At 44.2% G+C, this 14,645-nt stretch overlaps 1 protein-coding gene across 2 annotated transcripts in view; it reads left to right on the forward strand.

Annotated features, from left to right (window-relative positions):
* Positions 1–8,886: 8,886 nt before the first annotated feature.
* CASC4 (cancer susceptibility candidate 4) overlaps positions 8,887–14,645 on the forward strand; it is a 122,208-nt gene continuing 116,449 nt past the window's right edge. For both annotated transcript variants that reach the window (XM_011992079.1, XM_011992080.1), the window contains exon 1: positions 8,887–9,619. In XM_011992079.1, coding sequence (XP_011847469.1) covers positions 9,293–9,619 — 327 coding nt within the window. In that variant the 5' untranslated portion in view covers positions 8,887–9,292. The remainder of the gene's footprint in view (positions 9,620–14,645) is intronic.

Here is a 14,645-nt window from a genome sequence, read left to right on the forward strand (position 1 = left end):
TATCATTTTTATTAAGAATAAATAAATTCTTGAATAACTGCCAGTGAAAGAAGAAAGTTAGAGAAGCATTCCAAAGGGCCAAAGACATAATATATCCTGGGAAACAGGATTATCCTAGAGCTAGGGCATAAGTGATAGGAAGAAAAAATAAGGTTATGGATGCTGGTAGACGTGGGGTTATAGTCTTATAAAAAATGTGGTCCTGGCTGGGTCCAGTGGCTAACGCCTGTAATCTCAGCACTTTGAAGGTCGAGGAGGGCGGATCATGAGGTCAGGAGATCGAGACCATCCTACCTAACACGGTGAAGCCCCATCTCTACCAAAAATACGAAAAAATTAGCCGGGCGTGGTGGTGGGCGCCTGTAGTCCCAGCTACTCCCAGCCGAGATCGCGCCACTGGACTCCAGCCTGGGCGACAGAGTGAGGCTCCGTTTCAAAAAAAAAAAAAAAAAAAAAAGTTGGTAATCTCTGGCCTATAGAACCACCTTTTTTTTTTTTTTTTTTTTTTTTAAGACAGAATTTCGCTCTTGTTACCCAGGCTGGAGTGCAATGGTGCGATCTCGGCTCACCGCAACCTCCCCTCCCAGGTTCAAGCGATTCTCCTGCTTCGGCCTCCCAAGTAGCTGGGATTACAGGCATGCGCCACCATGCCCGGCTAATTTTTTTTTTTCCCCCCAAGACGGGAGTCTTGCTCTGTCGCCCAGGCTGGAGTGCAGTGGCGCGATTTCGGCTCACTGCAAGCTTCGCCTCCCGGGTTCACGCCATTCTCCTGCCTCAGCCTCCCCAGTAGCTGGGACTACAGGCGCCCAATACGCCCGGCTAATTTTTAAAATATTTTTTGTACAGACGGGGTTTTCCCGTGTTAGTCAGGCCTCCCAAAGTGCCGGGCTTACAGGCATGAGCCACCGCGCCCAGCTGCTAATTTTGTATTTTTACTAGAAACGGGGTTTCACCATGTTGGTCAGGCTGGTCTCGAATTCCCGACCTCAGGTGATCCGCCCGCCTCGGCCTCCCAAAGTGCTGGGATTACAGGCGTGAGTCACCGCACCCGGTCTCCAACATTTTATTTTTTTAGAGATGAGTGTCACTATGTTGCCCAGGCTGGAGTGCAGTGGCTAATCACAGTCAGGATCATAGAGCACTGCAGTGTTCAACCCCTGGGCTCCAGCCATCCTTCTGCCTCAGGCTCCCAGGTAGCTGGGACTACAGGCAGTGCCAATGCTCTGGGCTTAATCTTTTGATTCTACACACCTTTTTTTTTTTTTTGAGACGAAGTCTCACTCTGTCCCTGGGCCAGAGTGCAGTGGCATGATCTCGGCTCACTGCAACCTCCGCCTCCCTGGTTCAAGCAATTCTCCTGCCTCAGCCTCCTGAGTAGCTGGGACTACAGGCATGCGCTACCACGCCCAGCAAATTTTTTCTATTTTGAGTAGAGACGGGGTTTCACCATGTTAGCCAGGATGATCTTGATCTCTTGACCTCATGATCCGCCTGCCTCGGCCTCCCAAAGTGCTGGGATTACAGGCATGAGCCACCGCGCCCAGCTCAAACTTCTTTTTTAATGTCAAAAACTGTACAGATTATTATGTGATAGTAACTGTAAATTTAGTATCTATTGACTTTTTTTTTTTGAGATGAAGTTTTGCTCTTGTTGCCCAGGCTGGAACGCAATGGTGCAATCTCAGTTTACTGCAACCTCTGCCTCCCATGTTCAAGCAATTCTCCTGCCTCAGCCTCCCGAGTAGCTGGGATTAAAGATGCTCACTACCACGCCTGGCTAAGTTTTGTATTTTTAGTAGAGATGGGGTTTCACCACGTTGACCAGGCTGGTCTCGAACTCCTGACCTCAGGTGGTCCACCTGCCTCAGCCTCCCAAAGTGCTGGGATTACAGGCATGAGCCACTGCGCCTGGCCAGTATCTACTGATCTTAAAAATACATAATGAAAAAGGTTAAAGCGGATTCACTAGTAATTTTACTTAGTTTTTTCTTAGAGACAGGGTCTTGCTCTGTCTCTTAAGCTAAAGTGCAGTGGCTTGATCACGGCTCACTGCAGCCTCGAACTCCTGGGCTCAAGGGATCCTCCCAACTCAGCCTCCAAGTAACTGGGAGTACAGGCACACACCACCACATTCAGCTAATCTTTTAATTGTTTTGTAGAGACGGGATCTTGCTATATTGCTTAGACTGGTCTCCAATTCCCTGCCTTAAGTGCTCCTCCCACCTTGGCTTCCAAAAGTGTTGAGATTACAGGCATGAGCCACTTTGCCCTGCTACTTATTTATTTTGAGACAGGATCTTGCCCTGTTACCCAAGCTGGAGTGCAGTAGTGTGGTCATGGCTTACTGCAGCCTTGAACTCTTCGACTCAAGAGATACACCAGCCTCAGCCTCCCAAGTAGCTGGGACTACAGGCATGTGCTACCCTACCTGGCTAATTTTAAAAATCTGTTGGCAGAGATGCGGGTCTTGCTATGTTGCCCAGACCAGTCTTGAACTCCTGGCCTCAAGTGATCCTCCTGCCTTGGTGCTCCAAAGTGCTGCTATCACAGGCATGAGCCACCATAACCAGCTCAATTTTAAGTAAAAATTTATTCAACACAATTTCAAACTCTTTAAAAAAGTAATGATATTTTGTAGACATTAATTTTTCTGTACATGGACAAAAGTTAGTGAACATATACTGAACATTTATGTCCTACAAATTGAGAACCACTGCTGTAATGGTAGCAACATTTACTAAGTATTTGATAAGTGCCAGTTCTAAACACTGTACACTTATTAACTTAATACAACCACCATATGAGAAGGGATTTATTATTATCCTCATAGATTTCAGAGTTGTTTTTTGGTTTTGGGTTGTCTCCTTGTACCTTTTCTTCTCTTTTCTTTATTACTAAAGATCTGAATTTTCAACTGGGTACACTGCTGCTCTGCTGTAGCACTGTATTTCCTTGCCTCCTTAATGTCTAAGATAACTCTGTGACTAAATTCAGGTCAATGAAAGATGAGTAGAAATGTGTATTTGGAGAAGTCTTCTTAAAAGTTGGGGGAGGGTATACCCTTCCTCCTTTTTTTTTTTTTTTTTTTTTTTGAGACAGTCTCGCTCTGTCACCAGGCTGGAGTGCAATGGCTCAATCTTGGTTCACTGTAACCTCCACCTCCCGGGTTCAAGAGATTCTCCTGCCTCAGTCTCCTGAGTAGCTGGGACTACAGGTGTGTGCCACTATGCCCAGCCAATTTTTGTATTTTTAGTACAGACAGGGTTTCACCATGCTGGCCAGGATCGTCTCCATCTCTTGACCTTGTGATCCGCCTGCCTCGGCCTCCCAAAGTGCTGGAATTACAGGCGTGAGCCACCGTGCCTGGCCCTTTTTGTTTTTTGAGACAGCATCTTGCTCTGTGGCCCAGGCTGGGCAGTCCTCCTGCTTCAGTCTCCCAAACAACTTGAACTATAGGTGTGTACTACCATCCCTGCTTTTAATTTTTTTTTTTGTAGAGACAGGTCTTACTATGTTGCCCAGGCTGGTCTCAAACTCCTGAGCTCAAGCAATCCTCCTGCTTCAGCCTCCCAAAGTGCTGAGATTCCAAGCATGAGACACCATGACTGGCCCTTTCTGCTTCCTGCATCAAGAATGTCATGGCTGGAAGTGAACATGAGGGCAACACTGTAGGGATGACTAAGCCGTGAACTCAAAGGAGCCTGCCGTGTCAGTCTTGAATGGCCTGCTTCTGGATTTATGTATGACAAAAGAAAATCCTATTTTGTTTATTTATTTATTTTCCTGTTACATGGCACCAAACTTAATCCTAACTGATTTGCCATTTTGGAAATGAGAAAACTAAGGTTAAGTACCTTGCCCGATGTTACAAAATTAGTAAGAGTGAAGAGATGACTTTCAGCCCATGAATTCTTACTCCAGAGCCCACCTTACCCTTACAGTATATTGCCTCATGCTACACAACTATAGGAAATGGATTTGTCATAGGGAAATAACACGTGTGTTCTGTTGACCAGTACTGGATGGGGGACTGGGGTATTCCCTTTATGAGACAGCCCTCTTTAGTTGAGGCAATTCTGAAGGTGGTTGGCTGATCACTGAGAAGTGTCTGCTGACAGCACTCCCAGCAGCTGGGGGAATATGTCACTCATTCCTGAAGAGGGATCTGGGTGGCACACCACAGCATCCACTACTCATGCACGACATCATACTCCCTTCCTGTGCCTGTGGCTGAAATATAAACTGACTACAGTTTGCTTTATCAATAAGTCCGGATATATTTTTCTAATCTTTTAAAAAATGCACCAATCCAGGCATTGTTTGTTTCTGAGACGGAGTCTTGCTCTGTCACCCAGGTTGGCGTGCAGTGGCACTATCTCGGCTCACTGAAACCTCTGCCTCCTGGGTTCAAGCGATTCTCTTGCCTCAGCCTCCTGAGTAGCTGGGATAATAGGCGCCTGCCACCATGCCCAGCTGATTTTTGTATTTTTAGTAGAGACGGGGTTTCACCATGCTGACCTGGCTGGTCTCGAACTCCTGACCTCGTGATCCACCTGCCTTGGCCTCCCAAAGTGCTGGGATTACAGGTGTGAACCCCCGTGCCCGGCCAACATACAATGTTTTAAGGTTTAATTGGTGGGGAGGCGGGGCAGGCGTCCCAGCTACTCAGGAGGATGAGGTGGAAGGATTATTTGAGGCTGGGAGGTGGAGGTTGTGGTGAGCTGTGATCACACCAGTACACTCAAGCCTGGGTGACAGAGTGAGACCCTGTCTCATGAATAAATACATTAAATAATTATAAATATTTCGTTGGGGGGTAAGCATCTGTTATAGGGCAGCAGGTGCAGGAATTTTGTGTTTGGATGAAGTCATCTTTAAAGGCAAAAATCGGCCGGGCAAGGTGGCTCACGCCTGTAATCCCAGCACTTTGGGACGCCGAGGGTGGATCACGAGGTCAAGAGATTGAGACCATCCTGGCCAACATGGTGAATCCCCGTATCTATTAAAAATACAAAAATTAGCTGGGCGTGGGGGCACGCGCCCGTAGTCCCAGCTACTTAGGAGGCTGAAGCAAGAGAATCACTTGAGCCCAGGAGGTGGAGGGTGCAGTGAGCCGAGACTACACCACTGCACTCCAGCCTGGCGACAGAGCGAGACTTGTCTCAAAAATAAATAAATAAATAAATAAAGGCAAAAATTATGTCATTCACTTCTCCTACATAATCTTTCTGACCCCTTTTCTTAAGCCCACAACACAATTTCACATATATTGTCTTCAGTATATTTTGATCCATAAAAAGTTTGGCACGCTGGAATTGGGCAGAAAAATTGATTATTTTATAGTTTATTCCTCAATATTTAGGACATTTGGTAGGACTAGGTTAGAGAAGGTGGCAGCTCATAGAAATAAGAAATACATAGATAGGTAGGCAAGATTCCTTCTATTGCTAATGAAAAAAACCTAACTTAAACTAGCTTAAGGAAAAAAATTATGGCCAGGTGGGGTGGCTCAGCACTTTGGGAGGTTGAGGCGGGCGGATCACGAGGTCAAGAGATTGAGACCATCCTGGCCAACATGGTGAAACCCCGTTTCTACTAAAAATACAAAAAATTAGCCAGGCATGGTGGTGGTCCCCTGTATGTAGTCTCAGCTACTCGGGAGGCTGAGACAGGAGAATGGCGTGAACCCGGGAGGCAGGGCTTGCAGTGAGCCAAGATCATGCCACTGCACTCCAGCCTGGGCGACGAGCGAGACTCCGTCTCAAACAACAAAACAAAACAAAAAATACAAAAAATTAGCCGGGCATGGTGGCATGCGCCTGTAATCCCAGCTACTTGGGAGTCTGAGGCAGGAAAATTGCTTGAACCCAGGAGGCGAAGGTTGCAGTGAGATGAGATCATGCCACTGTACTCCAGCCTGGGTGAGAGTGAGACTCTGTCTCACCAAAAAAAAAAAAAAAAAAAAAGAAAGAAAGAAAGAAAGAAAAAACCCCATTATTTGTCTATGATTGGCTGGGCATGGTGGCTTATGCCTTAATCCCAGCACTTTGGGAGGCCTAGGCAGGAGGATCACCTGAACTCAGGAGTTCAAAATCAGCCCAGGCAACATGGCAAAACCCTGTCTGAACAAAAAAATACAAAAATTAGCTGGGCGTGGTGGTGTGCACCTGTAGTCCTAGCTACTTAGGGGACTGAGGCAGAAGGATCATTTGAACTGGGGAGGTCAAGACTGTAGTGAGCTGAGATCTGAGATTGAGCCACTGCACTCCAGACTGGTGACAGAGCAAGACCCCATCTTTTGAAAAACAAAATAAAACAAGAAAACCCACAAGAAACATTATTTATCTACGATTACACTGCCTTTACAGTTATATGGTATTTATGTCTATACTTGATAACATATCCTAAAACACAGGAATGGACTTTTAAAAAATAAGTTTTAGAAGCTTTAGATCTACAGAAAAATTGTGAAAATAGTAGAGTTCCCATATATCCCACACCCAGTTTCCCCTACGTTAGTATGGTGCATTTGTCACAATTAATGAACCAGTACTGATATATTATTATTAACTAACATGCATACTTTATTCAGATTTCCTTAGTTTTTACCTAATGTCCTTTTCATGTTCCAGGATCCCATCCAGGATACATTTAATCAAAAAGTCTCCTTAAGCTTCTTTTGGCCATGAAAGATTTTCCAATTTTCCTTGTTTTTGATGACCTTGACAAGTTCGAGGAATACTGGTCAAGTATCTTTCAGAATGTCCTTCAACTGAGATTTGTCTGACGTTTTTCTCATGAGTAGACCAGGGTTATGAGTCTTTGTGAAGAAGACCACACAGAGTGCTACAATCATCATATTGTATCACCAATACATACTATCAACAGGACATCACTGTTGATGTTAACTTCCATTACCTGGTTTAAGGAATTGACTTTTACCTTAATTTGTTTAATGCCTAACTCAGAACTACCTATGGGAGGGCACTTAAACACTGTCTTAATATCTGGATTGTATTCACTAGGAGGAACACCTTGATGAGACAACCATCAAAATGGAAAAAAAAATCCTCTAGGGAAGAGTGGAAAGAGGACTGGTCATCTCTGCCATTTACTACATAAAAGACTTTCAGCAAGTTACCTCTGTATCTGTAAAATGGAATAATGGTTCCCAATAGTTCTACTAAACATCTATTGAGAAAATGTGTGTTTTGTACAATATTTATACTTTTAGATTTGCCTATGTAAAAATGAAAACACTCGTGGGAACAGTAAATATCAAGTAGTTAACATTACTTTATAGAACAATTTTCTTTCTTTTCAGACGGAGTCTTCTTACTCTGTTGCCCAAGACGGGGTGCAATGGCACGATCTCGGCTCACTGCAACCTCTGCCTCACCGACTCATGTGATTCTCCTGCCTCAGCCTCCCGAGTAGCTGGGGCTACAGGCGTGAGCCACCGCGCGCCTGGCCTAGAATAATTTTCTATTGCTGGTTGAGCAGAGCAAGGCCAATATGAACTGAGGAAAGCAGAGATGGGAAGGCTCATTATAGTTAATGATTTCCCATTTTTGCTTTGCTTCCTTTTGCCAAAGTCTGCTTGTCATCTGAGAGTCGAGGGGATTTCTTAGATCTTATGAAGCCAGAGCTCATGTCTGGTGTGAACCAAGTATTAATAATTTTGGTATTGTTTTTCTGTACTGCATCTGAGAGAGTATTGTTCTTTGAAGGTGCAATAATTCTTCTACGCTACTACGGGACTTAGGGAATTAATTTTTGAGGATAGGAAGCACAGAATAATTATTCAAAGATGACAAGTCTTCCTGCCTCAAAATCATATCTCTCTCTGATTTGAATAAAAATACCAAGGTTTTTCCGTTCTTGAGGTGATATACTCATGGAAGTTCTTCAACCTGAGGTCTGAAAAATAAGGCAACCTCATCTTCTCCTTAAACAGGTTAGAGCCAGTAACTTTTTATTTTTCTATGCACGGACAAAAGAATTATACAGAAAAAACAAAAGAGGCGGGGGCTTTTTTTTTTTTTTTTTTTTTGCGTTACTGAAATTCACACTTAACATATAAACAGCCTGCTATATGCAGACAGCAATGGTGTTTAGAGCCCAATGATCTGGATTCACGCCTATTTAAAACCAGATATGAGAAAGTTCCCAAACATCTTTGTGTCTTGGATTCTTCAACTGTAAAACTGCGTTGTTGAGAAGATGAGACTAGGTGCGCAAAACAATTTGTTAGAGCTACTATTTCTAACCCAGAATGTGTTCGCTGTCAGTAACAGCGCATTAGTTACGATTCATCGAAGGCAGCTTCTGGACTTTCTGTTTGGAAGCCCAGCTGAGGCAAAAGCAGCGGTGCGTTTAAAAACTGGAGCTCGCCACATTCTGAAATTCTTTCGGTTCGCGAAAGCAGTAACCTTGGAAACGAGACTGGCACCACCCCTTTCAGTCCTAAAGCTTGGTTTCTCCCGCTTTTCTCCATTATGTTTAGGGCATCGCTATTTTACGGTCTTTTTGTTTTTTCTTTCCACATCATTAGCACAAAAGAGAAATTCCCCTTCTACAGAAGCAAGTACAAAACCTTTCTAGTTGCCCCTTTTTGGCTGCAGCTCACCTACTATTTTTTTCTATTCCGCGGTCTCAGCCCCAGACGTCCTCAAAGACAAATATTTTCGCGAGGGTCAGTGTAGGGCAGGAACTCCCTAGACCTTGAATCAAGGGAATCCAGTAGGTAAGAACAGAAAGGACTCCGACCCAGGTACCTGAGACATCTGAGACCGCATACGTTAACACAACCACCTACGTGACAGAGAAAAATCTCGCGAGAGAGGACTGCAGGGAGACGAGATGAAGCAACGTTCTCGCGACAAGAGTGGGTGTCGGCGGAAACTCGGAAATGGTCCCCTAGACGACTCGGCCCCAGCCAGTGGGTGGGGCCAGAGTAAGTCTGCCCCCTTCCGGTTTTTTCCCCGCCTCCCAACCGTGAGGTGTTGGGTTCGGGGCGCGGGCAGCTGGGTTCTCCCGGTTCCCTCTGGCAGGTGCGGGGTCGAGTTCGAAGCCTCCGGAACGCGTTTTGGCCTGATTTGAGGAAGGGGGCGGGGAGGGACCTGCGGCTTGCGGCCCCGCCCCCTTCTCCGGCTTGCCGCCGACGGATAAGCCCGCCTCCTCCCTCGGCCGGCCCTGGGGCCGTGTCCCCCGGGTAACTCCAGCCGAGGCCTGGGCTTCTGCCTGCAGGTGTCTGCGGCGAGGCCCCTAGGATACAGCCCGATTTGGCCCCATGGTGGGTTTCGGGGCCAACCGGCGGGCTGGCCGCCTGCCCTCTCTCGTGCTGGTGGTGCTACTGGTGGTGATCGTCGTCCTCGCCTTCAACTACTGGAGCATCTCCTCCCGCCACGTCCTGCTTCAGGAGGAGGTGGCCGAGCTGCAGGGCCAGGTCCAGCGCACCGAAGTGGCCCGCGGGCGCCTGGAAAAGCGCAATTCGGACCTCTTGCTATTGGTGGACACGCACAAGAAACAGATTGACCAGAAGGAGGCCGACTACGGCCGCCTCAGCAGCCGGCTGCAGGCCAGAGAGGGCCTGGGGAAGAGATGCGAGGATGACAAGGTAAGGACGACCCCTTTCTCTTCAACCCCCATAGTTTCTTTTTTGTCCGGGGTCTGGGGCGGGATGTTAATCCGCTAGCGGTTGTCTTATCCCTTCCAATATTGCAGTCCTGAAGGCTCCTTTCACCCCCAACAACCCTGTTTCTGTCAGACTTTTCCCGGTTTATCAGTGCCATGTTCTCTGGTCCCTGCCAGACAAAAATGACTGTAAATTCTGGTTCTCAAGAGTGGGCTGTGTGCAGATGCTGCCTATTCTCTGAGCTCAGCTGGTGAGCTGTCAATAGTAATCATCTGGCCTATGTGGCCCCCTTAGCTTCAAAGACACACAAATCTGGCGACTGCCAGGTTTGGTGTGGTTATTGTCTCATTTTTATTCCGTGCACACTGAACAATATTAATTTCGTTATTTAAAGAACGAAGCTGCCCCCGACTCCTCTACCCTATGGTAGTCACCATATATTTTTTCAGCTGTGTAACTTTTAAAATCTCTACAGGGTGATGTATTGAATAAATAATGAGCTATGACTGCCTTTTTGTGATCAAAATGTTATGATAGATGGGCCCTCGAGCTATATGTGAGCCACACTTGTGTCTTGGACATAGTTGATCAATCATTATGTACTCAGTTGGAATTGTTAATGGAATTAGCCAAAAGATTAGAATCTAAAAATAAATTTTAAGCAATGGAATGTCATGTCAGTGTCTTCATTGAAAGAAAATAGAATGAAATTTTGTATAGCTAAGTAGCTATTAGGGTTGGTGTTTTATGCAGATGGAAAACTATACAAAGTTTTAAATATAAAAAGTTTAAAATTGAACTGTAATCATACTTGCTACTAAATCCTTGTTTTCATTAGCTCATTGGTAACTATATTAATAATTTATGACTTATGCAACTTCTGTAGATATAGTAGAGTTATGAAAATTTCTGGGCAGGATAGTAGATGCCTTTCTTTCTATACACTTCTTTGGTAATCTTCACATTTTTGTGTGTAAATGCCCATTATAATTACAAATTTTACTTTGCATATGAAAATCACTTACGGGTAAGTCATTATGAACTCTCTGTGAGCTTCTAACATTCCTGTTGACAGCCTCTACTTTGCTTTCTTATTTCAGGAAGATTAAGGCCCTCAGCTAAGTGCCTCCCTATAACCCCCTCCTCTTCACCATAATAACATAGACATGCTCTGATAGGGTCAAGGAATCAATAAATTTATATGCGCTACATGCTTAACTCTAAAGACTGAAAAACTCTTGGGCACAGTAGGTAGAAATCCATGAAAGGTTGCAGTATTAAAATAAGGTCTTCCTACTTAGAATGGTTAAGCATTACAATTCACATTCTTCTCTCTGGTCTCAAAGGAAAGTCTCTTGTAGTAATTAATACTCTTGATTCTATTCTTTCAGCCATTGGACTTTGTTTGTTTGTTTTGAGACGGGATTTTGTTCTTGTTGCCCAGGCAGGAGTGCAATGGCGTGATCGCAGCTCACTGCAACCTCCGCCTCCCAGGTTAAAGTGATTCTCCTGCCTCAGCCTCCCGAGTAGTTGAGATTATAGCCATGTGCTACCACATGTGGCTAATTTTGTATTTTTAGTAGAGAAGGGGTTTCTCCATGTCGGTCAAGCTGGTCTTGAACTCCCAACCTCAAGTGATCCACCCACCCCAGCCTCCCAAAGTGCTGGGATTACAGGCATGAGCCACCACGCCCAGCCTTTTTTTTTTTTTTTTTTAAGAGATGAGTTAATGGGTGCAGCACACCAACATGGCACATGTATACATATGTAACAAACCTACACGTTGTGCACATGTACCCTAAAACTTAAAGTATAATAAAGAGAAAAAAAAGAAAAAAAAAAAGAGACAGGGTCTCACTGTGTTGCCCAGGCTTGAGAGCAGTAGCTCTTCACAGGCATGATGCATTACAGCATTGAACTCCTGAGCTCAAGTGATCTTCCTGCTTCAGCCTCTGAGTAGCTGGGACTGCAGTTGTGCACCACCTTGCCCAGCTCTACTGCACTGTCAGTCTCAGTTTGTTTCACTTTTTACCTTCAACAGGATGTGGGTGTCCCCTGTTCTAAGTAAAGAAAAAAAAATCTATATATTCCTTTCTTCCAATCAACACATTTGTTTTTTCACTTTCGTTGCTAAAGTCAAATTATCGATGGTCTACAAATGTTCCATCTACCTCTTTTTTCGTACCCATCCTAATCTTAAAAAGTCTGCCATCTTTCTTTCCTCTCCTTTTCTGCAACTATTATCTTGAAGGTCACAAATGGCGGTATTCCTAGTCAAAACCAAAGAACATTTTTATTCTTACTCTATTTGACCTCTCAGTCGTTTGGTCCTGTTGATTGTCTCTAGCTATTTGGAAACTATTTCCTTTCTTGCTTTTGTAATATTGGACTCTCCAGTTTTATCTTCTTCACTATATTCTTTGCTGGATTTATTTTTTCTTTCCAGTCACCTAGTAAGAGACTCTATTCTTGAGGCTTTGCTCTCCCCTGAGAGCAGTATTCTCCAAAGTAGTGTTAAACAGAATACTCTTCTTGTAATATTTCTTAGGGTGGTGAGGAGAAAAAAAAGAAAACCTCTTCTGGAGGGAAATGTTAGTGTATCCTCCTCTTGGAATTCATAATGTTTGCTGGAATATAAAAGCTCTGAGAAATCCATTAATAAAGAAGCCTATTCAATTTTGTTTAACTCAGTCTTGTTTAGTTTATTTGATCACAGGTTACTATTTTCATGGCTTACCTATTATGGTACAGAATAATATAGCAAAGCACACTAGTTTGGGAAATATTGCCCTGGGTATCTTAACTACTTTTAAGTGTTTGGCTAATATTTTATGCAGTTGGCTCGCAAGACTGTATCTCTTACTGAATGTCAGTTCTGTATATTTTTAAAAGTTTTTTCTTTTTTAGTTTTGTAGAGATAAGGTGTCGCTATGTTGCCCAGGCTGGTCTCAAACTCCTTGCTCCAAGTGATCTTCTTGCCTTGGGCTCACCAAATGCTGGGATTCCAGGTGTGTGCCACAGCACTTGGTGTGCCACTTCTGTATTTTGAGCTGTCTGTAACAACTGTCTTGGGCTGCTTGTGAATGTCTGTTCTTGGGGTTAATGAGGACTCTCTGAGCTGCTTAGTAGAAAGGGTAGTCTTTTAAACTTGGTCTCTGTCTTTTAAACTTAACAGTTTTTCAGGGATTTTTTGTTGTCGTTGTTGTTCTTTGTTTGTTTGAGACAGGGTCTTGCTTTGTCACCCAGGTTGGAGAGCAGTGGTGCGATGATAGCTTACTACAGCCTCAAACTCCTGGGATCAAGCGATCCTCCCACCTCTGCCTCCCAAGTAGCTGGGACTGTAGGTGCATTCCACCATGCTGGTCTAATTTTTAAGTTTTTGGTAGACATGAGGGTCTCATTATGTTGCCCAGGCTGGTCCCCAATTCCTGGCCTCAACTGATCCTCCTGCCTTGGCTTTCTAAAGTGCTGAGATTATAGGTGTGAGTCACCATACCTGGCCACTTAACAGTTTTAGGTCTGGAAAGTTATTGCAAAGATAGTACAGGGAGTTTCTATATACCCCACACCCAGTCTTCCCTATTATTAACATGTTACTTAAGTATGATGCATTTGTCACAATTAATGAACCAGTATTGATACCTTGTTATGAAAGTCCATACTTTATTCAGATTTCTTCAGTTTTCTCCTGCTGTCCTTCTTTAATTCCAGGGTCTCATCCAGGGTACTACGTTACATTTAGACGTTATGTCTCCTTAAGCTTCTTTTCAGTCTTTTCTTGTTTTTTAGACCTTTTCTTGTTTTTGATGATCTTGACAATTTTAAGGATTACTGATTAGGTGTTTTATAGAATGTCCCTCAATTGGGAATTGTCTGAGTCTTTTCTCAGGATTAGACTGTGATTATGGGTTTTGGGACAAAGACCACAGAAGTAAAGTACTAGTCTCAACACATCACATCATGGGTATGTTTTTCAAAATGATTTATCACTGCTGATGTTAACCTCGATCACCTGGCATGAGATAGTGCTTGTCAAGTTTCTCCACTACAAGGTACTCTTAAAAAAAAATCTGTTTCCATACTGTACACTTTGGAAGAAAGTATGTTCACCCTCACTTAATGAGTGGATAGTTATGTTTTTCCTCCTTAAGGGCAGAGTATCAACATAAACTATATGGAATTCTTCTGCACAGGAGATTTGTCTCTTCTCCCTCATTTATTAACTTAATAATTCACTTATCTCAGTATGGACTCAAGGATATTTATCTTATACTTTGGCTTATAATCCAATATTAGTTTATTTTTTGTTGCTCAAATTGTTCCAGATCTGGCCATTGGAGAGCTCCTTCATTAACTCCTGTATCCCCTTTTTACTTTTATAGTGCCAGAAAGTACAGTGAACTTCCACATACCCTACACCCAGTTTCATTGTGACATACCCTTTTCTTACTTTTTGGTACTTTCAGAAGCTCTAGGTCTATCTTATACATTTCCTACTCCAGTCCTAGAGTCATCCATTTCTCCAAGGAGCCCTGGTTCCTTTTATTGGAGAATGGTGTTGGAAACCAAGGTCTGCGGCTGGGCATGGTGGCTCACGCCTGTAGTCCCAACACTTTGGGAGGCCAAGGCGGTGGATTTCTTGAGGTCAGGAGTTCAAGACCACCCTGACTAACATGGTGCAACCCCATCTCTACTTAAAAATACAAAAATTGGGCCAGACGCGGTGGCCCATGCCTGTAATCCCAACACTTTGGGAGGCCGAGGCAGGCAGATCACAAGGTCAGGAGTTTGAGACCAGCCTAGCCAGCATAGTGTAACTCCGTCTCTACTAAAAATACAAAAAATTAGCCGGGTAGGGTGGCATGCACCTGTAGTCCCAGTTACTCAGGTGGCTGAGGCAGGACAGTTGCTTGAACCCGGCAGTTAGAGGTTGCAGTGAGCCGAGATTGCACCATTGCATTCCAACCTGGATAACAGCGAGACTCCATCTCAAAAAAAAAAAAAAAAA

Source organism: Mandrillus leucophaeus, unplaced genomic scaffold (genome assembly GCF_000951045.1).
Source record: "Mandrillus leucophaeus isolate KB7577 unplaced genomic scaffold, Mleu.le_1.0 Scaffold402, whole genome shotgun sequence".
Classification (NCBI taxonomy): Eukaryota; Metazoa; Chordata; class Mammalia; order Primates; family Cercopithecidae; genus Mandrillus; species Mandrillus leucophaeus.